Source organism: Schistocerca serialis, chromosome 1 (assembly GCF_023864345.2).
Source record: "Schistocerca serialis cubense isolate TAMUIC-IGC-003099 chromosome 1, iqSchSeri2.2, whole genome shotgun sequence".
Taxonomy (NCBI): Eukaryota; Metazoa; Arthropoda; class Insecta; order Orthoptera; family Acrididae; genus Schistocerca; species Schistocerca serialis.
Window position 1 is genome coordinate 240,436,096 of NC_064638.1, and position 27,100 is coordinate 240,463,195.

The 27,100-nt window shown below is 44.1% G+C and overlaps 1 protein-coding gene across 1 annotated transcript in view; it reads right to left on the reverse strand.

The window, feature by feature from the left end:
- Positions 1-6,902: 6,902 nt before the first annotated feature.
- Positions 6,903-27,100, reverse strand: part of LOC126462936 (esterase FE4-like) — a 50,298-nt gene continuing 30,100 nt past the window's right edge. The window contains exons 5-7 of the mRNA XM_050096116.1: positions 17,406-17,581; positions 9,326-9,455; positions 6,903-6,910 (exon numbers count right to left, since the gene is read on the reverse strand). Of these exons, the coding sequence (XP_049952073.1) occupies positions 6,903-6,910; positions 9,326-9,455; positions 17,406-17,581 (314 nt within the window). The remainder of the gene's footprint in view (positions 6,911-9,325; positions 9,456-17,405; positions 17,582-27,100) is intronic.

Sequence of the window (27,100 nt, forward strand, 5' to 3'; positions counted from 1 at the left end):
GGACGGTTTCTGTAACAGGAAGAAGAATCTGAATGAAGTTTTCATTGATGAACTTTGATGTCATGTAACATAGCACAGAACGAAAACTATGAAGAAAGAGATAGAAAAATGAAGTATTTAGCGCAGCGGCCTGTAGATCACACTGCCCTGATTTCGATTCCTGGCCAGCTTGGGGACTGGGTGTTGGTGTTGTCCTAATGGTTTCATCAAATTTGCGTCAAAAGGGAAGCCAAAAACTGCCGTCAAATACAAAGATTTGTTCCAGGCGCCAAATAAACCCCGACGGTTTCTCGCGGCCAGTAATGTCTTATCATCTTTTCGTTAACTGCTTACAAGTTCCACCTGCCCGCCGAATTTACGTATGGACCACTGAGCATTGGTGTTAGTGATGTCTAACTAATCTGGATGTCAAACTACAGCTATCTGAGTTCGCCAGCCAAAGACAATCGCATTTCGATTCTTACTTGACGAAATCGTGGTGACTACAAATTGTTAGTAGAACGCAAAAGAAAATACTTTCTGATCCTATGTTCAATTGAGCTTGTTCCACTGAATGTTCTAGATGTCTAGAAAACTAAACTAACTGGTTCACATTAGTGGAAAAAGAACGATCTGCCGTAACATTTAAAAACTTTAGTGTGGTCCAGATACTGAAAGGCTGATTAGAAAATTGATTCTACTTTATTTTACTTATGCTTTACCAGCTGTTTAATCCTCCGGCTCCTCCTGCTCGATACACCCCTTCCCACAATACTGTGGTCCGGGTTGCCTGCACCACAGGTAACGCTTTGAGCAGCGCAAATCTCAGCGGCTGTTCAACAGAGGTCGCCTTGGGCCAAGGAAACACTTTGCCACGCCTGCCACAGATACCAGACAGGGACGACAATAATATCATCCGGACAGAAGTGCCAACAGGCAAAAAGCTTGTTATGTCTGACAACAACAGCCAATCACGCAGATGCGGTGTCACCATCCACGCGGTTTTATAACCTTTAGCTCGTGGGCTGCAGAGGCAATCGTATTCTGTAGTTGCATATTGAGGGTTGCATTCTACAGTCGTGTTTTGCAGTTGACCATCACAGTTCAGAAGTTACCAGCAAATGCGATGGATTATCGAGAGATGCCATACTGGAATACGCCTCGTTATTAAACGTACTTGTTATTGGAACCACAACAGCCCTAGAATTGCGTGTCAATACGGACTTAGTCTCTCAAGTGGCTAAATTCCCATTTTTGTGGAATATTTGTGTTCCAAACTTCGAGATATTTTCAGAGTTGAGGTAAATAAGAGTTATTTGCTTAGACTAATTTATCTTTTTAGTAGTGCACTGGCACAGTCGTTAATAGTGACGTAGTTCAACGGAAGTACAGAGCACCTCACAACACTAATACATTCTGTTGGCGTGTGAAACAACGCTATAACGCTATAAGATGCAGTAGAAATCAATAAATTAGGTATTTTATTACGGAAATATTTATGTACGTTAATTCGTAAAATAACAGTCGATATTGCTTGTACATTCTACTAATGATAATAATAATAACGAATCAACTAAGTATATATTCACAACGTACTGAAATTACAACGGCGCCTGCTTCTCAATCCAAAGCGAAATAAATTTTTACTTACTTGGCATCTAAAGTGATGCATGCCCTACCAGCATATGTTTCCACATAATTTCGTAAGGACACGCACAACGCAAACGTGTGAAATTATTTCTCTCAGCAGGGCGTTAAATAACGTGTCTTCTGCGCTTCTGAATGCTACATGACAAAAGGCAATGCACGTACAAGGCTAGTGACAATCGATTCACGAATAAAACTGCAAACGCGTCTCAGTTTCGGGCGGGTACATACGATGAAGATACAAACCATACGAAATGTATTTGAAGCACTAAATTTTCTGTTACTATCAGACGGAATGAGACTCAAGAGACTGTAAACTTGATAGCTTGAAAGGATGATTATGTGGACGGCTTCTAAAGACGTAATGTTTTACTGAAGTGATAATTACCTGCTGATAAGATTCCCCGACTTTAGTAAACCACCTCAAGTTCCTCAGTTTAGCTAGTGCGTCCGCGGAAGATGGAATAAGAGCAGTATGACTCGTGTTTTTTCCATCCGAGAGTTACACTCTGTCCTCGGATTACCTTGCTGAATCGTCACGCGGTATTTGCTCCTATCTGTTAGCTGCGAAACACTCGTTGTTGATGTCCCTCCAAGAAGCAGTACCAGCGCCACAGCAATCTCTATATCAAGCAATTTCTAAGTGATGAAGAGGGATGCTGTATTAGTTGAAATAATGTTCGTGGTTGTCCTTATGATGTGTTTATTTACGCAAACATCGTAATCTGATAATAATGAAACAATATATCTCTTATTAACGCAAAACTAACAGTTTCTTGACGGCATGGTCTCACGACAGAACTATTTCGGAAGGCATCCTATAGACGACTGGCGACTATGACGTCCAGATCGTAGCTGTTCGTACAACATCGTTATCTTAAACATTGTTTATTGAAACGATTGCTTTCTTGCAAAAAAATGGCCCTAAACACTATGAGACTTAACATAAGAGGTCATCAATCCCCTAGACTTAGAACTACGTAAACCTAACTAACCTAAGGATGTCACACACGTCCATTCCCGAGGCAGGATTCGAACCTGCGATCGTAGCAGCCGCGTGGTTCCGGACTGAAGCGCCTAGGACCGCTCGATCACAGCGGCCGGCGCTTTCTTGCATCATAATATTGTTGTAAGAAAGTGCATATGTGCAGTAGGCTTCTCCCAATTCTACAGTGGGAAAGTGGCTTTTATTAGTAAATACTTATTACGCAAAAATCACCTGCTTCGTCGCAGGATGGCTGTGGTTTTCCTGCGTACCGTGCACTTATGTAACTGTCTGTCTCACAGATAGCCTAAGCGCCTCTTCCCACTGTCTACTGGCAACACCAGATACTCCAGCGGATACTTCATCCAGCGTAGTAACTGAAATCTTACTTTCTGTTATGCGTTCTGCTGGACAGTGCTGCCTGAACTCAATGAATACTATCAATACCTGTATACGCAATATAAAACGTAAATCTGGAAAATAAGAAAATAAAATCTGATTTGAAAATAATTGGTACCTTACACGCTTCAAACAATATTAGAGCATATGACCTAACGTTCATAAACAGAAAGTAGTCAATAATACACAGGTCGATGGAAACTTTTAGCAAAACTAGAACATGGTGGAGATGCAGACGATGAGCAACTAAAATGAATACGATACAATTGGCTTTTGGCTGAAGTCGATCGATTTGATTGTGAAAGGCTTATCTGTAGCGTAGCCCGAGGTCTAGATTAGGTTGAAAGGTGATAATTTAGTTGTCAGTTGGTGAAACCAACGAATGTCAATGCCAAAGAAAGGTCGTGGTAACAGTTTGACCTGTAGCGTAGCCTCGTGTTTACATTCGCGCCATATTTAATTGGTCGATTTCAGCCAAACGCCAGCAGTACTGCTCGTATGCAGCCGACATGAATCTGCTGGCACGCTGAAGTTCTGTGCTCACACCGGCTAGCGCACATGTTCTCTTTCCGCAGCAGCAGAAGCGGATCTGGGACTGCGAATCGAGCCCACAGCCGACAGCTGACTGTGACTTCAACATAGGCCTTACACCATTAGGCCACGTCACCAACCGCTGAAGCCAAATGTGTCTTGAAGTCAGACTATTTAGGATTATTCAGCCCGTTGGAGCCTTGTCTTTTTGTCCGAAACAAAAGATACAAAAAGTGTGACACACCTCATATGAAAGCAACAGTTTGGCTTACTGCACAGGATAACAAAAGTTGTTGACATACATGATAAAAAAAATTTTGAGATTAAATTTGGTCTAAATTTGCCAGAATTGGAATTAATGATAATATTTTGGAGTAATTTATGAATTTTTAAGGGTAATTTATAGTGTAACTGTGGTCGATGGATGTAGATGTCGTTTCGGGATATCCATTCGTAGTATTGAATCCACATTTCTGCAAGTAAATTGGGTTTTTTATATGTGTACACATATGTGCTCAAATTATATATACACATATGTGGGCGCTGCCAAGGTTGGAGCCATCTTCTTAAAGCAACATAGCCAGTCTTCAATTTTTTGTTTTATTTCAGTTACACAATTTTATACAAACAATGTGTACGTTAACTTACAGACTCAAGTATATGAACGAGGGAGCATTTTTAAACACACATGAAACGTCAATAATAGGGTGGGATCACTGAATGGAGGAAGTCCATCCGCTCACCCATTCTGTGTTGTTCAAGCGTCGTGTTGACATTGATGTTGAGGTAGTATTGCGTGGTCGAGTTGAAACGCGGCCAACCTCCCTCTATCACTGGATCGTCCTCAGGGGTGGGGTTCCTGTCAACAACACATTTCGTTCGATTATATATAGTATCGAGTGATTTTTGAGGAACGGGGAACATCAAATGTTCCGTCATACACAGTTATAATTCCAAACGTAATTGTAGATTTATTCGAGTGGGTGATTGGCGTACACATTTGTATTTACTCCCTTTAGATACAACCAACAACGAGCCTTACATTAAAGCCACGGTAATCAAAATGATACGTCTGTTCCTGATACAAATGTGCTAGACATTTATCGTTAATAAACACGTCGAAGTGACGAAGAAACACACAGATAAACACAAGTCTCGACTAAACTTCATGCTGTTCGCATTTGCACCTTTCAGTCACAATTCAGTTTTTCCACTGTACTGAGTCTCTAGAACGAGAGTACAGAATATTTTCTGGCCACTGCAAAATTAATTGAAATTGGTTATATGAACACTACTCTGTCTAGTGCTATCATTGAGGAAGTTATAGGAAGAAAAATATCAGTATGGAGAGGGCGGACAAAGAGTGGTTTATAAAACGCGATTTCTCAACTTCATGTCTTGAAGGATCTAAATATATGATAACATGTGTTGCTGCAATAAAAGAAGGCACACAAGACAAAGGAATTATCTGAATATGAAGGAAATCGGTAGTTATGATGTACACGTGCAGACAAAGGAATGTGTATAATTTCAGTAAAATCGGATATTTTACTCTAGAAAAAGGGCATTAAAAATTGAAGAATTCCTCCTGAGGGATATCGTGTCAGATTCCGTCCAATTTGCGCGTTAGATCGTCAAACCCTCGAGATGGTTATAGGGCCCTATCCATAATGCTCAAAAGTTTCTCAATTTGGGAGGAGACATCCGGTGACCTCGCTGGTCAATGGAGGGTAAGTGGAGCATGAAGACAAGTAGCAGAAACTCTCGCCGTGTGTGGTTGAAATGCTGAAATGTAAGCCCGGGATGGCTTCCCATGAAGGGCAACAAAACTGGGCATAGAATATCATCGACGTACCGCTGTGCTGTAAAGATGCTGCAGATGACAACCAAACATATCCTGCTATGAAATGGAATGCTACCCCAGACCCTAACTCCCAGCTGTCGCGCCGTATGGCAGCGACAGTAAGGATGGTATCTCAGAACTGTCCGGGGTGTCTCCACACACGTTTCAGCTTGGAACGTCGGTGTTTAGAGTAGAATTCTCTTCATTGATGAGTCCCGCTTTGAACCGAGCCTCGATGAGGAGCGAGGACTTGTTTGGAGACTGCCCAGACAGCAGTGCGATATCAACCTGACTGTTACATACCATGCAATCTGACGACCAAGAGTGATTGACTGGGGTGCAATTTCTTCTCGTAGCTGGAGCGCTTTGGTTGTCCTCCACTGCAACCTTATTGAGGTACGTCGACGATATTCTACGCCCCGTTTTGTTACACTACATGGCAAGCCACGCTGGGCTTTCAGCAAAATGATGCCCGCGCCCGCACATGGTGAGAGTTTCTACTGCTTGTCTTCAGACTTGCCAAATACTATGATGGCCAGCAAGGTCGCCGGATCTCTTTCCAATTGAGAAAGTGTGCGACATTATGGGTCCCATACCATCTCGAGGCTTTGATGATCTAAGATGCTAGCTGGACAATTTTCGCACGATAGTCATCAAGAAGACATCAAATAACCCTGTCGATCAGTGCCAAGCCGAATAACTGCTTGCATAAAGGCCAGAGGTGGACCGGAGCGTTATTGGCTTCCTCAGTTTGCGAAACTCTTTCTCTTATTCATCCGATTTTTCTAAAACTGTAATGATTCATTCGTCTGTGCATGTACATCGCACCTACCAATTTCTGTCCCATTTGTACAACTATCTGATATATTCTACTATTTTATCACCTTCGTAGCTTGAACGACATTATTCCGGAAACATGTCGTGCCTCGTACTAAATAAAGTCAAGAGCCGTCAGATTTCGCACAGGCCAAACAGACAGGGACAGAGACAAATTTTTCAGCCGGTGATTCATTCAGACACAACGATTTGTCTGTACAAACACTGTCTCTACAGGCAAGTCTGTTCGATTATCTGGGCGTGTAAAAGTACTTTTATCTGAAAAGCAACTACTAAAATCGACATAAAGTCGAGGGAATGGAGAGCACAAATACGTAACTATCAAAATATGTTAGCTAACCATGTAAAATTATCCAAATTTATAGACAGCATGACTGATATATAAAATAAGCAGACGTACGCAACGATAATTTGGCGCAGTGGGCAGACAAGTTGAGTTGTTAGAAAGACATGCAGCTTAAGATAATGTGTAAAGTAAATACTCACATGTACTTGGCGAAGTTAGTCCAGAGCTTGACCATGACGTTGCGGACTTTCTGCTCGTCTGAGGCCGGGTCCAGATTCTGTCCAGGTCCAGCGGTTTTGAAGAGCGAGTCCAGGTCGGCCATATGCGGTGCCCCTAAAGTGAAGAAGAGACTTAGTCTTAACTTAGTTTATGGAATGACGGCTGCTGTTAACAGACTAAATATCTGCGTACAACATGTCATAATATCACAAGCAAAACTTTGCGAATCGGAGGTCGTATGGTCAATATGTTACGAAAATCTAGTGGGCAACTACATCTGTATTCGAAACCACTTTACGGTGTGCAGTGGAGGGTTCTTTTGTCATCAGTATCTTTTCCCCTCTGCCCAATGCGGTTCGCAAATGGCGCATGGGAAAAATAAATGTCGGTAATGTTAATGGTTAATGCAAACACCCTCAGCGGTATTATTTCCCATTCATCGTGTTACAACCAGTCTCGTTCATGATAATCAGGTTGCCGATTTGTGCTAAAGTCATGACGCAAATGATCTGGTCTTACTTTGTCATGATTTTAGCACAAATTGGCAGCATGAAGATGTTCAATGAATGAAGCCAGTAGTAATACAACAGATGTGTAATAACACAACTGAAGTGGTTTTCATTTATCTGTAACATTAATACCAGCTGTACTGCTGAACGTGATCAAGAATGTCGGCAACCCTTCTGTACGAGCTCCAATCCCATTGATTTTCTCCTTGTGGTCACTTCGCGAAACATTTATGGGATGAATTAATATGTTACTCGACTATTCTTCGAATTTCAACAGTAAATTTCTTTGTGGTGTCTGCCACTGGAATTCGTTGAAGTATATCAGTAACGTTCGGTCGCCAGCTAAACGACCCCCTGACGAAACGCGTCGGTCTCCACTATTTCTTTGTATCCAATCATACAAAAAGTGTGTGTATATATGTACGTCTGTATGGTTCATACCTCCTCCTAAGCCACTTTACATATTTGAACCATACTTACCATAAACTAAGTGGAAAGAAATACTACGGGGGTAAGAACCACAACATTCTATTAAGGTAAGTGAAAAAAGAAGGGAGGAACTGGAGAGATGGCAGGGGAAGGAGTGGACACACGTAGAGGGGAACAGTAGATGGACAAAGAAAGGAAGAGGAGATTGGCTGAGAAAGGGAGGGGAAAGAGGTAGAGAAGAGGAGGCACTGTACAAAGAATGGGAAAAGGAGGGGACAGCCAGAGAGAGGAGGTAGGACGTAGGGAGTGAGGAGGAGATAGAGGGGGGAGGAGGAGAGAGAGGTGGGAGGGGGAGGAAGAGGGGGATGAGGAGGTAGAGGGTGAGGAGGAGGTAGAGGGGGAGGAGGTAGAAGGGGTAGGAGGAGGTAGAGGGGGAGGAGGAGGTAGAGGGGGAGGAGGAGGGGTGATGAGGGGGAGGGGGAGGTAGAGGGGGGAGAAGGTAGAAGGGGGAGGAGGAGGTAGAGGGTGATGAGGTGGTAGAGAGGGAGGAGGAGGTAGAGGGGGGAAGAGGAGGTAGAGGGGGATGAGGAGGCAGAGGGGGAAGAGGTAGAAGGGGGAGGAGGAGATAGAGTGGGAGTAGGATGTAGAGCGGGAGGAGGAGGTAGAGGGGGAAGAGGAGGTAGAGGGGGAGGGGGAGGAGGAGGTAGAGAGGTGATGAGGGGGAGGGGGAGGTAGAAGGGGGAGGAGGAGGTAGAGGGGGATGAGGTGGTAGAGGGGGAGGGGGAGGTAGAGGGGGGAGGAGGTAGAGGGGGAGGAGGAGATGGGGAGGAGGAGGAGGTAGAGGGGGAGAAGGAGGTAGAAGGGAGGAGGAGGTACAGGGGGAGGAGGAGGTACAGGGGGAGGAGAAGATAGGCAGTGGGGAATGTAGCAGATGGAAAGGAAATAGCAAGAGATGAACAGAGATGGGCAGAGGAAGTGATGGACAGGGACAGGGAGGAATAGGAGATATACAGAGAAAGGAGACAGAGAAAATTAACAGTGAGAGCGGCAGGAGGAGGTGGACAGAGGAGTATGACGAAATGGACAGAGAGATGGAGATGATTTTTCCCCAACAGTGTAATCGGACAGCAGTGAATTTTGTGGCCTATTTAAGCTCAATATGTTACATTTATTTACGTTGAAATCAACGATAAGTCCCTGTGTCAATCAACAGTAGTCTGTAAGTCATCCTGCATTTCGCTACAGTCTTCCTACAGACAACTGCATCGTCCGGAAACAGCCTCTTGGAACGTGCGATATCATTCACTGAGCAATTTATGCCATTTATAATCATGAACGGCCTTATCACACTCCCTTGGGGAATGGTCAGACATCAGCTAATATAAGAAAATTTTTCACCGTTTAGAACGACTTGGTGTATTTCAGTTGTTACGAATTGTTCACTTCAGTCACAAAGCTGTCCTTATATGTCGTAAGTTCTTATTTTCTTCAGTAACCAACAGTGCGGAGCAGTTTCAAACGCCTTCTTAAACTGAAGGAAAACGGCCTCATTCTGAGCCACGATATATACTGTGTTCTTAGTCCTATAATGGAATTGTGATGGATCATGATGATGTTTACACAACAACATAATATCTCATTAGCGAAAGCAGAGTACTTACCAGGGAGACCGAAGTCTGGACTGCTGCCGGAGTAGTCGTATTGGTAGTAGAAGACGGGGTAGGTGTTGCTGGAGCTGATAAGATGCACCGTAGTGTCCGCTGGTTCACCGTTGTTCAGATCTGTCATCATCTACCGAAAGTGAAATACAATATAAATAACCGTTAATGTACTGCGGCACACATATCATTAATTTCCTCTCATGTTTTCCATTCCAAAAAGCGAAACACAAAACTTTTCACGATCATTTATTTCGATACAACGATGCCATACACCTTACTAGACAATATTCTGCATCCATCTCCAACTTAAGCTACAGAAGTAACTTCTTCCACGTGCTTTACAGTGAGTGAAATTGCATACCTACATTAACAGTGTTATCAATCTACGAGTATCATGGTTTAACTACTGGCGCAATTACAAAATTATCGCTTCATTAATTTCGATCCAAGGGCACTATAGACGTTATCAGACGATCCACCACATGCTTCTTTAAGTAGAAATATAACGTCGTCTGCAAAATTTACAGTGATTAAAAACCTTCTACCTAGACGATATCATGGGCTGTATGAATTTGGGCATATAATTAATGTTGTCATTAGAAAATAGCAGACAGAAGTCTTATGAAGTATCCTATACAGAGAGACAGTAACTTCAATGGATACGGACGGCTGGATGTGTGATTTTGATTCAGTAAACATTTCAGGATGCTAAAGAGCAATTTGTTGACGTACATACATATTATAAAGGCTAATGTCTTGATGATGCAGCCACTCTCTTCTGTCATTGTCTGTTCGTTTAAGTGCCATGTGGTTGTCACATCTTATCTTCTTCTCGATGCCTTGCAAGTACTTTATCCTAGGCCTTCTTTTTCGTTTCTTTCCCAGAAAGTTTCCTTCAAGAATATTAATGATAAAGATATTGTGTCTGATAACATGTCCAGTAAATTTTATTTTTCTGTTTTGGATTTTCGTTAGTAATCTGCTCTCTTCGTTGACTTCCCTCAAGACTTTCAGGTTTTTTTTTTTTCATCCAGCACGTTCCTGTCAATTTTCACCATATCCAAATTTCAGCAGCTTCGATTCCTTTCCAATTTACCCAGACTCAAACTTTCCCTTCCATAGAGGAGAGTACACCGTATAAGTGATTTTGGTCATTTTCCGATATCGGCGTTGATATGTTTGCTGATTAAAATGTTTTTCTTACTCACAAATGCCTGCTTTGCCAGGGCTATCGTTCACTCAATTTCCATTAACAATCCGTCTTCTGTCATTATACTACCGAGATAACAAAATTGTTTCATCTGCTCAGTTCTGAGGTCATAAATTTTCGTATTCGGTTTGATTTCTCCCATATTTTCTAGCTTATCATTACTTTTTTCCGTTTGTTCCCTTTTAATCTGCATAGTTTAAGAGTGTGTAATAGGACTTGCAGCATTCTATTCAATTCTTTTTCGGAGTCTACAACACTCACAGTGTCATCAACAAATCTAGTCCAATGTATCCTTTCCCCCTTTTGCTTTTATTCACTTCGTGAAATTTTTGTAGTGCTTTTTGATGTCGTTCATAAAGCTGGAGAACAAGGCAGCATTCAGGAAAAGGAGGACAAGGCTTGGGCGCTTTTGCGGTGCAGTGAAACTTGGCTCGGACAAGACGCTGTCAGGACAACGGCAGGGACAGCGTGTACAGTTTGACATCGACCTGTAGCGGCTAAAGACGATTCTGGAAAAAAAATAATTTCTAGTGTGATCGTATACACAGACTTAGAAGCATACAGATATGCTTAGTTATGCACAACTAACTTGGACAGCAGTATGGAATCTAAAACATTTACGAAATATGAATCAAACCAATCCTCAGCAACAATGAAACGTGACGACGAAACATGGTGGCGTTGAATGTGGGAACTACACTCCTGGAAATTGAAATAAGAACACCGTGAATTCATTGTCCCAGGAAGGGGAAACTTTATTGACACATTCCTGGGGTCAGATACATCACATGATCACACTGACAGAACCACAGGCACATAGATACAGGCAACAGAGCATGCACAATGTCGGCACTAGTACAGTGTATATCCACCTTTCGCAGCAATGCAGGCTGCTATTCTCCCATGGAGACGATCGTAGAGATGCTGGATGTAGTTCTGTGAAACGGCTTGCCATGCCATTTCCACCTGGCGCCTCAGTTGGACCAGCGTTCGTGCTGGACGTGCAGACCGCGTGAGACGACGCTTCATCCAGTCCCAAACATGCTCAATGGGGGACAGATCCGGAGATCTTGCTGGCCAGGGTAGTTGACTTACACCATCTAGAGCACGTTGGGTGGCACGGGATACATGCGGACGTGCATTGTCCTGTTGGAACAGCAAGTTCCCTTGCCGGTCTAGGAATGGTAGAACGATGGGTTCGATGACGGTTTGGATGTACCGTGCGCTATTCAGTGTCCCCTCGACGATCACCAGTGGTGTACGGCCAGTGTAGGAGATCGCTCCCCACACCATGATGCCGGGTGTTGGCCCTGTGTGCCTCGGTCGTATGCAGTCCTGATTGTGGCGCTCACCTGCACGGCGCCAAACACGCATACGACCATCATTGGCACCAAGGCAGAAGCGACTCTCATCGCTGAAGACGACGCGTCTCCATTCGTCCCTCCATTCACGCCTGTCGCGACACCACTGGAGGCGGGCTGCACGATGTTGGGGCGTGAGTGGAAGACGGCCTAACGGTGTGCGGGACCGTAACCCAGCTTCATGGAGACGGTTGCGAATGGTCCTCGCCGATACCCCAGGAGCAACAGTGTCCCTAATTTGCTGGGAAGTGGCGGTGCGGTCCCCTACGGCACTGCGTAGGATCCTACGGTCTTGGCGTGCATCCGTGCGTCGCTGCGGTCCGGTCCCAGGTCGACGGGCACGTGCACCTTCCGCCGACCACTGGCGACAACATCGATGTACTGTGGAGACCTCACGCCCCACGTGTTGAGCAATTCGGCGGTACGTCCACCCGGCCTCCCGCATGCCCACTATACGCCCTCGCTCAAAGTCCGTCAACTGCACATACGGTTCACGTCCACGCTGTCGCGGCATGCTACCAGTGTTAAAGACTGCGATGGAGCTCCGTATGCCACGGCAAACTGGCTGACACTGACGGCAGCGGTGCACAAATGCTGCGCAGCTAGCGCCATTCGACGGCCAACACTGCGGTTCCTGGTGTGTCCGCTGTGCCGTGCGTGTGATCATTGCTTGTACAGCCCTCTCGCAGTGTCCGGAGCAAGTATGGTGGGTCTGACACACCGGTGTCAATGTGTTCTTTTTTCCATTTCCAGGAGTGTAGATTGCTCAAAAGAATTATGGGGACACCTGTATCAATGTCCGCTGTGCAACAACTAAAGCAATACGCCATCCATCGGCTGTGTTATGCATTACACTGTATGCAACAAATAAAGCCATTCGCCATCTACCGACTGTGTTATGCGTTACAGAATCAGGTGATCCCGCAGAAGGATTTAATTATCGGTGAAACACTGTGTTCTGGTGAGGTACACAGACGGCAGTTGTCGCTTATGGACATTGTATTCAATTGAGCACATGTAGTGCGACTTCTTAATGCAGCGAAAGTTGCAAGGACAATCTGCTTGATCCAAGAAGGATTGACTTTCCGTCTTGTTGCTGCAGATGCCGATTTCTCTCCATCTGTTAACGCGATAGTGAGACAGGTGAGTTACGAGCGGGTTAAACAAGGTCACCCACGCATTACGACAACACGTGAAGACTGATATCTGCCCATCTCTGCGTTGCGGTATCATATAGCTACCACTAGAGCACTGCAAGACTACCTCAGGAGGTGCCACTGGCGCTTACGTTTTCGATGTTACTGTAAGGAACAGGTTCGTGAGAGAGCCTTATGACACTGACATCCTATTCGAGTACTCCACTTGATGCGACAGCACCTCGCACGACGCCTTGGTTCTACCATTCCCGTGTTAACAGGCAACTTCTCAATTGGCTATACCTGTTACTCACAGACGAGTCTAGATTCCCTCTGACACAAACTAATGGCCGTGTTAATATGTGGTGACGCCGTGGTGAGCGATGTTGTCGAGTAAATCAACAGAATCGCCCAGGATTCTATGATAATGTGAGGGGCCATGAATGTTGAATATTTTGATGCAGACGGTACCTGTGGCCTTACTGCATAGCTTCAGATCTTTGCTTTCGCTGTATGCAACAGCTAAAGCAGTTCGCAATCCATAGGCCGTATTATGCGTTACAGAATCACGGCTCTTGTCGTTTCCCTTGGTCGTCCTACCGAGAGGCAGCACATTGAACAGATCTTGTTCAACCATTTTGTGGCTGCTGTATACTGTGGTGGCCCAGAATTCTTTCTCATGCACGTTACTGTCATGGCACATGTGTCGTGCGTCACCGGGGATGTATTGCGAAGCATGGACATTGAAGTAATGGAATGGCTTACGGCAAGACTCGTCCTGAACTCCACCGAGCATGTGTGGGACTTGCTTGAAAAGCATGTTGGTGGTCGTCCTTTACCTCCACAGACTCTCCAAGAACTCTCAAGGAGTCTCACTGAAGATTGGGAACGGCTACTACAGGGTGACCTCACAGGCTTATACTAAATAGGTATCAGGCTGTGTTAAATGCTCACGGAGGGCATACAAATTATTGAAGTTCCCAAAGTCGAATGAAAAGCACCCAAGATACGAGATGAATGAATGTTTCCACTTTGTTTTCGACCCCTGCTAGAAATTTCACGTCTTGTTACACAAATGGATGAGGATATAATAATGCTTCGTTGTGTACTTAAATTTTGAATGATATAGATATAATACGGTAAGATGTGCAGTCTTCAATTATTACTCAGTGGAGTATGACAGACGCCCAAATTCATGGTCTCATAATTCTTTTGAGCAGTGTAATTCCTTCACTGAAGCAAGCATAAATACTAAGTACGTTTGAGTGGATGAGGATTATCTCATAATCGAACAATGAAGAGAGAATCCATACGGGCAATCAGCTTCTGTAATATATCATTTGCTGGCCGCGTTTGTGTGATTTTTACACTTGTGGTCTTCGACAGATCGGTTTCTGGAAAAAGAACCCCTTCTTCGGGCTGGAATTGATACGTCTACCTGTCACTAATCATCCTAAATGGTGGAGTTTATGTAGCTAGATCGAGGTCGAGCAATTTCCCCACGGTGACCGATTTTTTGCGACACCAATTGCAGAGATACTTTTAGAAGTCCTGCCAGGACAGCAGCAGGAAGTGACTAGAGTAAATTCGTAGATTCTTCTGTTGATTCGGACTGGCTGAAAGGCAGAAATTTTCCGTTCTCGCAGTCGCGAAATCGCCTGCAGCTCTCGTGATGCGTAGAACTCGTGTGGCCTCTGGGCCTTGAAAATTTGTGAGTGATGTTTTTGCGTGGACCTTTTCCTGTTGAGTCTGAACTGTATCTTGGTTTCGTTGTTGTGATGATCACTGGAGTGTTGCTGATGACCAATTGGAAGTGGTGTGTGAACTACTAGAGATGTATGTATTCTCCTCCAATGGTCGAACCTCCGAATCTTTCCTGAAAGTGATTTAGATAGCTACAGATGTTTTAATTATAGACTTTGGAGACGTAAGAAGTTTATTCATGTCTCGCATGAGAAAGCAAGGCTGATGACCATTACTTAGGATGACTAGTAGCATAGCAGAGCAACGGGAAGAGCAAGGAGCCAATAACGACGCCCTAATTCATACATATACATATATTTGTAAAAATACCGCAGAATGTCATAAGTAAGTGTAGACTATGGTAGATTTCCAGGCAGCCTTAATCACTTAAGACCATAATCATGTTACCTGTACATTAAATGCGTTGCATTCCTATTGGGCGTTACCTCATTTCGACCGCTTTGTTTGCGTACGCGATCTATGTCTTGTTAGATTACGCCAGAGACTGGAAGCGGTGAACCTTCTACAGACTGAGTGAGGATATATAAAGAACTGCGTAATCTAAGGAGCATTTTTGTCCTCCTGCTTGTAACTAAAAAACAGTATTTATCGCAAAATTGAAATTGTCTGTTTAACTCAAGTTTTACTCCATGGCTTCGTGGGGTCTGCGCCATACTCGAACCCTACCATCAGCTCTTACCAACTGAAGTCGGGTTCCAAACGACACGATCACGAGTCCGAGAGACGCGCTTCAGGTGATGTCGTGCTGGTAGCAAAGGTGCTCGCGTAGGTCGTCTGCTGCCACAGCCCATTAGCACTAAATTTGTTGGTTGTACGCGCCCACTGATTTCTGCGGTTATTTCAAGCAATGTACGAGGGTGAGTCAAATAAAAAATTTAAATATTTTTTTAAATACTACTTATTGTGCAGGAATGGTACAAAGCTGTACCACTTTTCAACATAATCTCCCTCAGGCACAATGCAAGTCCTCCAACGCTTTCAAAGTGCATAAATTCCTTCAGAAAAAAAATTCTTTTGGTAGTCCGTGCAACCACTCATGCAACACGTGGCGTACGTCTTCATCAGAACGGAACTTCTTTCCTCCCATTGCGTCTTTGAGTGGTCCAAACATATGGAAATCACTTGGGGCAAGGTCTGGTGAGTATGGTGGATGAGGAAGACACTCAAAATGCTGGTCTGTGATTGTTACAACTGTTATACGGGCAGTGTGGGGCCTTACATTGTCATGTTGCAAAAAGACACCTGCTAACAGCAATCCACGTCGCTTTGATTTGATTGCAGGCCGCAGATGATTTTTTAGGAGATCTGTGTATGATGCACTGGAGACAGTGGTCCCTCTAGGCAAGTACTGCTCCAAAACGACGTCTTTTTCGTCCCATAAGATAGTCAGCGTAACCTTCCCTGCTGATGGTTCTGTTCGAAACTTCTTTGGTTTTGGTGATGAGGAGTGGCGCCATTCCCTGCTCGCTCTCTTCGTTTCCGGTTGGTGGAAGTGAGCCCAGGTTTCGTCTCGAGTAACTATTCTTGCAAGGAAGCCATCGTCTTCTCGTTCAAAGCGCCGAAGAAGTTCTTCACAAGCAGCAACACGTCGTTCTCTCATTTCAGCTGCCGTGGCACCCATCTTGTAGACACTTTGTGAAACTGCAGCACATCATGCACAATGTGGTGTGCTGACCCATGACTAATCTGTAAACATGCTGCAATGCCATTCAGTGTCACTCAGCGGTTGTCTTTCACTATGGCCTCAACTGCTGCATGTTCTGTGGAGTCACAACTCGTTTTGCCTGACCTGGACGAGGAGCATCTTCCACTGAAGTCACACCATTTGCGAACTTCCTACTCCATTCGTAGTCCTGCTGCTGTGACAATCATGCATCACCGTACTGAATCGTCATTCGTCGATGAATTTCAATAGGTTTCACACCTTCACTACGCAAAAACCGAATAACAGAACGCTGTTCTTCCCTGGTGCAGGTCGCAAGTGGGGCGGCCATTTTTATACTGATACTTCGACGGTATGTGAGCATCTGCACTATGCTGCCACCTACATGCCATTCTGCACGTTGTTTGTAGCACGCTTACCAACTTGCAGGATAACGGCGCGAAATTTCGATTTGTTATTATAAATTTCAGGTTTTCATTTGACCCACCATCGTAGCTTGTCTCTTAGTACTGAAAACTGTACGCAAATGCAGATGCTTACTGACAACCGTACACAAATGTCGATGCTCTCAGCCGTTAAGTGAAGGTCGTCGGCCACCGCGTTGTCCATGACGAAAAGCAATCCCTGAAATTTGCTATTTTCGGCACTGCTTGACACTGTGGATTCCGGAATATGGAATTTCCTAACGTTTTCCAAAATGTAACGTCCCACGCATCTAGTTCCAATTTCCATTCTGCGTTCAAAGTCCGTTAATTCCAGTCACAATCGGAAAACCCTTTGGAAATGAGTCAACTTCGTTCAAATGACAGCTCCGGCAATATATTTCCCTTTTATACCTAGTGTACGCGCCACTACCGCCATCTGAAGATGCGCTTATCACTATCCATACGCTGTTGTCACCTTATCGTATTGTTAGCACTTCACTGTGGTGTAGCGGGCTACTTACGGCGGCGTAGGGCACAGCGTCGTCGGCGGTGATGGTGGAGACGTTGCCGAAGTAGAAGGGTCTGATGACCACGGCGGCCGCCTGCTTCGACTCCGCATCCGGCAACCGCAGCTGGATGTCGATGGCACCCTCGAAATCGTTATTCAGCTGGTTCACCGTAACCTCGTCCAGCACGTCTGCCAGAAAAACAGAAGCGTTCGGCTCGCCAAAACACACTTCACTCTAGACAAGACGGCAACAACTAAACACAGAATAGGAAGCAGGGTGAACCTTAACGCGAAGGACAAAATTTAAGAGGTTGTTCAGGGAAATTTTCTAAGTATTTTGCTACAGGAGCGCAGTGGTCTCCGGTCTTTCGATAAAGAGTAAATTGGTTTCGTTTCAGTTCTTACCATAATTTATTCTGATACCTGTATTAAACTGAAAATGTCCGAATATCGATGCCAATGTTGACTGTATGACCTGTGTGACTTTTCAAAAATGGTTCAAGTGGCTCTGAGCACTATGCGACTTAACTTCTGACGTCATCAGTCGCCTAGAACTTAGAACTAATCAAACCTAACTAACCTAAGGACATCACACACATCCATGCCCGAGGCAGGATTCGAACCTGCGACCGTAGCGGTCGCTCGGCTCCAGACTGTAGCGCCTAGAACCGCACGGCCACTACGGCCGGTGGTGTGACTTGTTGTAAACAAACTTGTCTCACTCACTGTCGGCACTTTCTGCTTGCATCTCTGATTCCACGTTAAGTCTTAGCCCACAAGCATGAAGTCTGTACTGCTCAGGTTCTTTATTTTTCGGCAGTGTTGGTTGTACGTTAACAGTGTTGAAGAGCTGGTCAATACGCACTTCGTGTATGAGTTCACTGAATGTTGTGGCAGAGCGGTTATACAGCGCTATCGACTGAGGTGAGAAAAGTTATCGGATTGCGACATGCATATACTGGGTGAGTCACCTAACATTACCGCTGGATATATTTCGTAAACCACATCAAATACTGACGAATCGATTCCACAGACCGAACGTGAGGAGAGGGGCTAGTGTAATTGGTTAATACAAACCATACAAAAATGCACGGAAGTCTGTTTTTTAACACAAACCTACGTTTTTTTAAATGGACCCCGTTAGTTTTGTTACCACATCTGAACATATAAACAAATACGTAATCAGTGCCGTTTGTTGCATTGTAAAATGTTAAGTCCATCTGGAGATATTGTAACCTAAAGTTGACGCTTGAGTACCACTCCTCCGCTGTTCGATCGTGTGTGTCGGAGAGCACCGAATTACGTAGGGATCCAAAGGGAACGGTGATGGACCTTAGGTACAGAAGGGACTGGAACAGCACATTACGTTCACATGCTAACACCTTTTTATTGGTCTTTTTCACTGACGCACATGTACATTACCATGAGGGGTGAGGTACACGTACACACGTGGTTTCCGTTTTCAATTACGGAGTGGAATAGAGTGTGTCCCGACATGTCAGGCCAATAGATGTTCAATGTGGTGGCCATCATTTGCTGCACACAATTGCAATCTCTGGCGTAAAGAATGCCGCACACGCCGCAGTACATCTGGTGTAATGTCGCCGCAGGCTGCCACAATACGTTGTTTCATATCCTCTGGGGTTGTAGGCACATCACGGTACACATTCTCCTTTAACGTACCCCACAGAAAGAAGTCCAGAGCTGTAAGATCAGTAGAACCGGCTGGCCAATTTATGCATCCTCCACGTCCTATGAAACGCCCGTCGAACACCCTGTCAAGGGTCAGCCTAGTGTTAATTGCGGAATGTGCAGGTGCACCATCTTGCTGATACCAGTGAGACATTTTCGAGCAACGTTGGCAGATCATTCTGTAGAAACGCGATGTATGTTGCAGCTGTTTGGGCCCCTGCAATCAAGTGTTTGTTACAACACGCAACTGAACGTCGGAGGTTTCAAGCGTCAACTTTAGGTTGCAATATCTCCGGATGTAATTAACATTTTACAATGCAACAAACGGCACTGCTTACGTATTTGTTTATATGTCCAGATGTGCTAACAAAACTAACGGGGGTCCATTTAAAAAAACGTAGGTTTGTGTTAAAAAACATACTTCCTTGCATTTTTGTATTGTTTGTATTAAAAAATTACACTAGCCCCTCTCCTCACGTTCGGTCTGTGGAATCGGTTCGTCAGTATTTGATGTGGTTTACGAAATATATCCAGCGGTAACGTTAGGTGACTCACCCTGTATACAGGTGGCGCTAGTATCGCGCACACAAGGTATAAGGGGACAGTCTATTAGTGGAGCTGTTATTTATACTCAGGTGATTTAAGTGAAAAGATTTTCAACATGATTATAGCAGTACGACGGGAATTAACATACTTTGAATGCAGAATGGCAGATCGAGCTACACGCATGGACATCCTATTTCGGAAATCGTTGGGGAATTCAATGTCCTGAGAGTCACAGTGGGCCGGGGATACGAAGTTTCAAGCAGTGGCCGTCGGCCTTCACTTAGTGACCGAGAGCAGTGGCAGTTGCATACAGGTGTCACTGCTGACAGACAAGCAACACTGTGTGAAATAACCGCAAAAACCAAAATGGGACGTACGACGAACATTATCCGTTAGAACAGTGCGGGTGCCTTTGCCAACAGCACGATATCGCCTGCAGCTCTCCTCTTAGGCTCGTGACCGTATCGGTTGGACCCCAGATAATTGGAAAATTGTGGCCTGACCAGATGAGTTCCACTTTCAATTGGTAAGAGCTGTTGGTAAGGTTCGAATGTGGCGCAGACCCCACGTAGTTATGGACTGGAAATGGTTATGTTCAGCTACTTGCAGACTATTTGCAACCATTCATGGACGTCATGTTCCGCAGCGCGGAGTGGCCGTACGGTTTGAGGCGCCATATCACGGATTGCGCGGCCCCTCCCGCCGGAGGTTCGAGCCCTCCCTCGGGCATGGGTGTGTGTGTTGTACCTAGCATAAGTTGAAGTTAGTTTAAGTAGTGTGTGTAAGTCTAGGAACCCTTAGGAATTCACACACATCTGAACGCTTCATGTTCCAAAACGACAGTGGAGGTTTTATGGATGACAGTGCGCCATGTCACCGAGCCACAATCGTTCGCGACTGAGTTGAAGAACATTCTGGACAGTCCGAGAGACTGATTTGGGCACCCAGATCGCCCGACGTGAACTCCATCGAATATTTATGGGAGATAATCAAGAGGTGATTTCGTATACAAAATCCAGCACCGCAAAACTTTCGCAATTACGGACGGCTATAGAGCAGCATGACTCACTATTTCTGTAGGATACTTCCAACGACTTCTAGAGCCCCTACCACGTCGAGATGCTGCACTACGTTGGACGAAAGGAGGTCCGATCAAATGTTAGGAGGTATCCCATGACTTCTGTCACCTCAGTGTGTTGAGCCTTTCCCACAGCGACGGCAACCACATCACAGTGCTTTTGTATATGAGGATTATTGCATTACTCCTTGTTTGACGTTGTACGTTCTGGTGACTGCATATTACAGGGCTGTTCACTGCTGTGAATTTATTTTCATAGAAAAACAGGTAGCCATATCACGGAATAAATCATAATTCTATTACTTCCCTCTGAAGAATCATGGAGAGCATGAGTACCACGCACAAAAACACTTAGACATTACTTCCAAACAACCTTCTAAATTTAGTCTGATTAATATTGTACACTTAACGAAAAAATTGAGAAGAAAGGAAATTATTGTACAACTTGACGAAAAGGAAGCATAAGTTGATGTAAAACATCGTCGAGCTTCAACGCAAGGCTAATTTAATAAAGGAAGGAAGTTTGATAGATAAAAATTATAGTATGAGATCAACAAACAGGTTCGTGTATATATATATATATATATATATATATATATATATATATATATATGTTGCAGTAGCTATGCAGGGAGGAAGATTTTTTTCACAGAATAAACTAGCATCGGGAACTGTATCAAAGCGACCTTCGGACTGAACACGCAATAACAAGAGAAACACAAATCATAATTATAAAGTTATAAGTCTGAATTCATCAGTTCTACAATAGAACACGTGAATTTAAGTGAGTCCCAGATAATATAAAAAAAAGGTTGTCCAATGAATGCAGTTTTCTCTTCGTGCGTCAATGTTTAAATGCAATCTTATCTTGTAACATTATATTTATAAGTTAGGCTGTCTTAAACTCCTGTCACTCGATAATGACCCATAACAGTTTTGAACGAAGTTGTAAAGGAAAATCTGTTATTACTTCTGAGCAGTATTTTACGCGAACTATAGTTATTAAAAATCTACAGTTTCGTGGTACTATTTCTAACGTACATAATTCTGTGTATCATTTCATGCAAGAAGGATGTTTGTTTTTTAATTTGCCTTTTTCATGTCTACCTTTTATCTCAATGAGAACACTCTTTCTCACCATGTTGTGTCAACTATAGCAAGCAGCACAATTGTCATCTCTTGCGTTTACCACCGATATTTTTCCGTTTAAATGAATTCAATATAAACCTAAGTTGTTATACTGTTTTTACCTTTCGATACTAGTGAAAACATAACTGACTTTAATTTTCAACCCTCTAAAATATCTGTGCTCTACGTTAAATTTATTCCATAATTTGTTATTATTTCATTATTTTATTATTTATCTGGCTAAGCACTAATGGCTAGAGTACAAATGTAATATATCACTAGGGGTAAGATAGATACTGCCTACAGGAAAATAAAAGAGAGCATTGGAGAAAAGAGAACCGTTTGTATGAATATCAAAAGCTCAGATGGAAAACCAGTTATAAGCAAAGAAGGGAAGGCAGAAAGGTGGAAAAAGTATATAGAGAGTCTATAAAAGGGTGATGTATTTGAGGGCAATATTATGGAGATGGAAGGTATGATACTGAGTGAAGAGTTTGACAGAGCACTGAAAGACCTAAGTCGAAATAGGGCCTCGGGAGTAGACAACATTCCATTAGAACTACTGATACCTTTGAGAGAGCCAGCTATGATAAAATTCTACCATATGGTGAGCAAGGTGTATGAGACAAGCGAAATACCCTCAGCCTACAAGAAGAAAATAATAATTCCAATCCCAAAGAAAGCAGGTGTTCACAGGTGTGAAGATTACCGAATTATCAGTTCAATAAGTCACAGATGCAAAATACTAACATGAATTCTATACAGACGAATGTAAGAACTGGTTGAAGCCGACCTCGGGGAAGATCACTTTGAATTGCGTAGAAATGTTGGGACACGTCAGGCATTTCTGACCCTACGACTTACCTTAGAAGAAACATTAAGGGAAGGCAAACCTACGTTTCTGGCATTTGTAGACTTAGAGAATGTTTTTGACAATGTTCACTGGAATACTCTCTTTCAAATTCTGAAGGTGGCAGATGTCAAATACAGGAAGCGAAAGGCTATTTACAATCTGCACAGAAACCAGGTGGCAGTTATAAGTCAAGGTGCGTGAAAGGGAAGCAGTGGTTGGGAAGGGAGTCAGACTGGGCTGGGTTGTATCCTATCCCAGGTGTTATTCAAAAAATGGTTCAGATGGTTCTGAGCTCTATGGGACTTAACTGCTGAGGTCATCAGTCCCCTAGAACTTAGAACTACTTAAACCTAACTAACCTAAGGACATCACACACATCCATGCCCGAGGCAGGATTCGAACCTGCGACCGTATCGGTAGCGCGGCTCCAGACTGATGCGCCTAGAACCGCTCGGCCACTCCGGCCAGCAGATGTTATTAAATCTGTATATTGAGCAAGCAGTAAAGGAAACAAAAGAGAAATTTGGAGTAGGAATTAAAATCCATGGAGAAGAAATAAAAATTTTGAGGTTTGCTGATGACATAGTAATTCTGTCAGAGACAGGAAAGGACCTTGAAGAGTAGTTGAACGGAATGGACAGTATCTTGAAAGGAGGATATAAGATGAAGATCAACAAAAGCAAAACGTGAATAATGGAATGTAGTCGAATGAAATCAGGTGACGCTGAGGCAATCAGGTTAATAAATGAGACACTTAAAGTACTAGATGAGTTTTGCTATTTGGAGAGCAAAATAACTGATGATGGTCGAAGTAGAGAGGATAATTAGACTGGTAATGGCAAGGAAAGCGTTTCTGTAGAAGGGAAGTTTGTTAACATCGAGTATAGATTTAAGTGTCAGGAAGCCTTTTCTGTTAGTGTTTGTATGGAGTATAGCCACGTATGGAAGTGAAACATGGACGATAAACCGTTTAGGAATGAATAGAATAGAAGCTTCCGAAATGTGGTGCTGCAGAAGAATGCTGAAGATTAGGTGGATAGATCACGTAACTAATGAGGAGGTACTGAATACATTGGTGAGAAAAGGAATTTGTGGCACAACTTGACTAGAAGAAGGGATCGTTGGTAGGACATGTTCTGAGGCATCAAGGGATCACAAATTTAGTATTGGAGGGCAGCGTGGAGGGTAAAAATCGTAGAGGGAGACCAAGTGATGAATACCTAAGCAGATTCAGAAGGATGTAGGTTGCAGTAGGTACTGGGAGATGAAGAAGCTTGCACAGGATAGAGTAGCATCGAGAGAAGCATTAAACCAGTCTCTGGAATGAAGACAACAACAACAACAATTTACCTGTCTGGACTGATTGTTTTGGTTTGACCTTTTAGGTTACTGACTGTCGGAATTCATTGTTGCAGTAGAGCAGTAAGTAAGTGCAGGAACAAAATTTAGTCACTAAGCGGGTGCAGATGTCAACACGAGTGAAGTACGAACAAATCGAGAGCTCGTTTTAAAAGACTATTCGCGAAGGAAGTCAAGAACAACTGATTCAGCCGTTTGACAACAGTGCGGAGCAGACTGAACTCATTACTGGAACGAGGCTAAAAGCAATAACTTCAGTTTGAGTTTCCATAAGAACGCCTTTCAGGGTGCAAACCTGGTATAATGGAACGCACTGAAAGTCTACATTTAAGCACTGGAGCAGCCGAGGGTGCTGACAGGCTCAGAACCGAGAGCAAATTCGGTCATCTGCCTGGAGGTAATCAGTTCATTGGCTGCTACGAAACATCCGCCCTCTTCAAGCTCATTCTCAGAGGGATGGTATTCCATAAGCAACACCGATAACGATGGAAGATCAGCTCTATTAAGTTGCAAGCAGCTCTGGTGAATTCAACAAGTGTCTAAAAGCTGCCACTAGCTTGAAGTCCACTGCCACACGGCACAGCAGATCGGCCATGCATGGGAGTTCTGATGAGCAAGCAATGGTCCTATCAGTCACAACAGTCCAAGATGTTTAACTTGGGCGCTGAGCGCCTATGTCGCCGCTACGCGGCAGTGGAAGCACCACCCTACCAGCTGTGTACTGGGAAGGTCACTCAGGCTGTCTTTCGTGTTGCCGTTGGGTCTTCCACGTTCACGCCATCTCGACAGTCAACTACAGAGATACGCAGTATTCTGGGAACGAGCAGAAGCGCAGCTTTGTTCAGTAAGAGCGCTGAGGCTCCGACAGACGTCCACAGCCACTCTGGGCTGTGGAGACTCATTGTCGCCGCACCTTCCTAAGGGCGCGGCATTGACCACAGGCAACACCGGGACCTGCGATCAGCAAGGTCCTTGCCAGGCACTGACGTGCCATCTCAGCGCAGACAAAGCACGATCGTCGCTGGGCAGAGGGATTATAAACCTCTCATTGATAAAGATTGTTTATTGAATGATGCTCATTAGCGCCGCAGTGCTCCGCAGGATCACGCATCTGCACTCTTCACCCGACCTCCTGATATCAACGCACCTCTGTTGGGGTCGTAGCATGATAACTTATGGAACGCATTATCGTCACCAGTATTGGCAGGAACTGACATTGTAGTTCCCTTATTTTCTTGTTTAAAAAATTTGTTAACATTCTTTGTTTTCTTGTGTTAAATTGTTGATTATGCCCTGTATATCACAGTCCGCCAGACACCTAATGAGACCCCTTCAACGTCAGCATTAAAGCTACTTAGTTTCCACTTAACTTACTGTACAGGTTATTTTGCGACGGGGCTGGTCATACTGCTCCATAACCAGAACAAAGTCAACAGCAACAGTTGTTTGAATAGTTTCAACACCAATTGACAAACGCATTACTGTAAAAGGTGTGGATATAAACTTTGCTGATACACACACACACACACAAACACACACACACACACACAAGACAAACAAAAATTCCTAATTAATTAGAACAATTTCGCTTTGTAAATCTTGCTCTAGTAAAGGGAAGCGCAAGCATCGGTTTCGAAAATGACGATGGTGTGAAACCCAGCTCGCGCTCTTCGTCCACGAGACTCAGAGGGCCATAGACACGGGATCCCAGGTAGATGCCGTGTTTCTTGACTTCCACAAGGCGTTTGATACAGTTCCCCACAGTCGTTCAATGAACAAAGTAAGAGCATATGGACTATCAGACCAATTGTGTGATTGGACTGAAGAGTTACTACTTAACAGAACGAAGCATATCATTCTCCATGGAAAGAAGTCTTCCAAAGTAAGAGTGATTTCAGGTGTGCCGCATGGGAGTGTCGTAGTACCGTTGCTATACACAATATATGTAAATGACCTTTTGGATAACATCGGAAGTTCACTGAGGCTTTTTGCAAATGATGCTGTAGTCTATCGAGAGATTGTAACAATGGAAAATTGTACTGAAATGCAGGAGGATCTGCAGCGAATTGACGCATGGTGCAGGGAATCGCAATTGAATCTCAATGTAGAGAAGTGTAATGTGCTGCGAATACATAGAAAGAAAGATTCCCTATCATTTAGCTACAATATAGCAGGTCAGCAACTGGAAGCAGTTAATTCCATAAATTATCTGGGGTAGGCATTAGGAGTGATTTAAAATAGAATGACCATATAAAATTCATCTTCGGCAAAGCATATGCCAGACTGAGATTCATTGGAAGAATCCTAAGGAAATGCAGTCCGAAAACAAAGGAAGTAGGTTACAGTACACTTGTTCGCACACTGCTTGAGTACTGCTAACCGGTGTGGTTCAAATGGCTCTGAGCACTATGGGACTTAACTTCTAAGGTCATCAGTCCCCCAGAACTTAGAACTACTTAAACCTAACTAACCTAAGGACATCACACACATCCATGCCCGAGGCAGGATTCGAACCTGCAACCGTAGCGGTCGCGCGGTTCCAGACTGTAGGGCCTAGAACCGCTCGGCCACCTCGGCCGGCAACCGGTGTGGGATCCGTACCAGATGGAGTTGATAGAAGAGATAGAGAAGATCCAACGGAGAGCAGCGCGCTTCGTTACAGGATCATTTAGTAATCGCGAAAGCGTTACGGAGATGATAGATAAACTCCAGTGGAAGACTCTGCAAGAGAGACGCTCAGTAGCGCGGGACGGGCTTTTGTTGAAGTTTCGTGAAATACCTTCACGGAGGAGCAAAGCAGCATATTGTTCCCTCCTACGTATATCTCGCGAAGAGACCATGAGGTTAAAATCAGAGAGATTAGAGCCCACACAGACTCATACCGACAATCTTTCTTTCCACGAACGATACGAGACTGGAATAGAAGGGCGAACCGATAGAGGTACGCAAAGTACCCTCCGCCACACACTCTCAGGTGGCTTACGGAGTATGGATGTAGATGTAGATGAAATATTTATTTTTATTTAATTGCTGAACTTTAAATAAATACAGT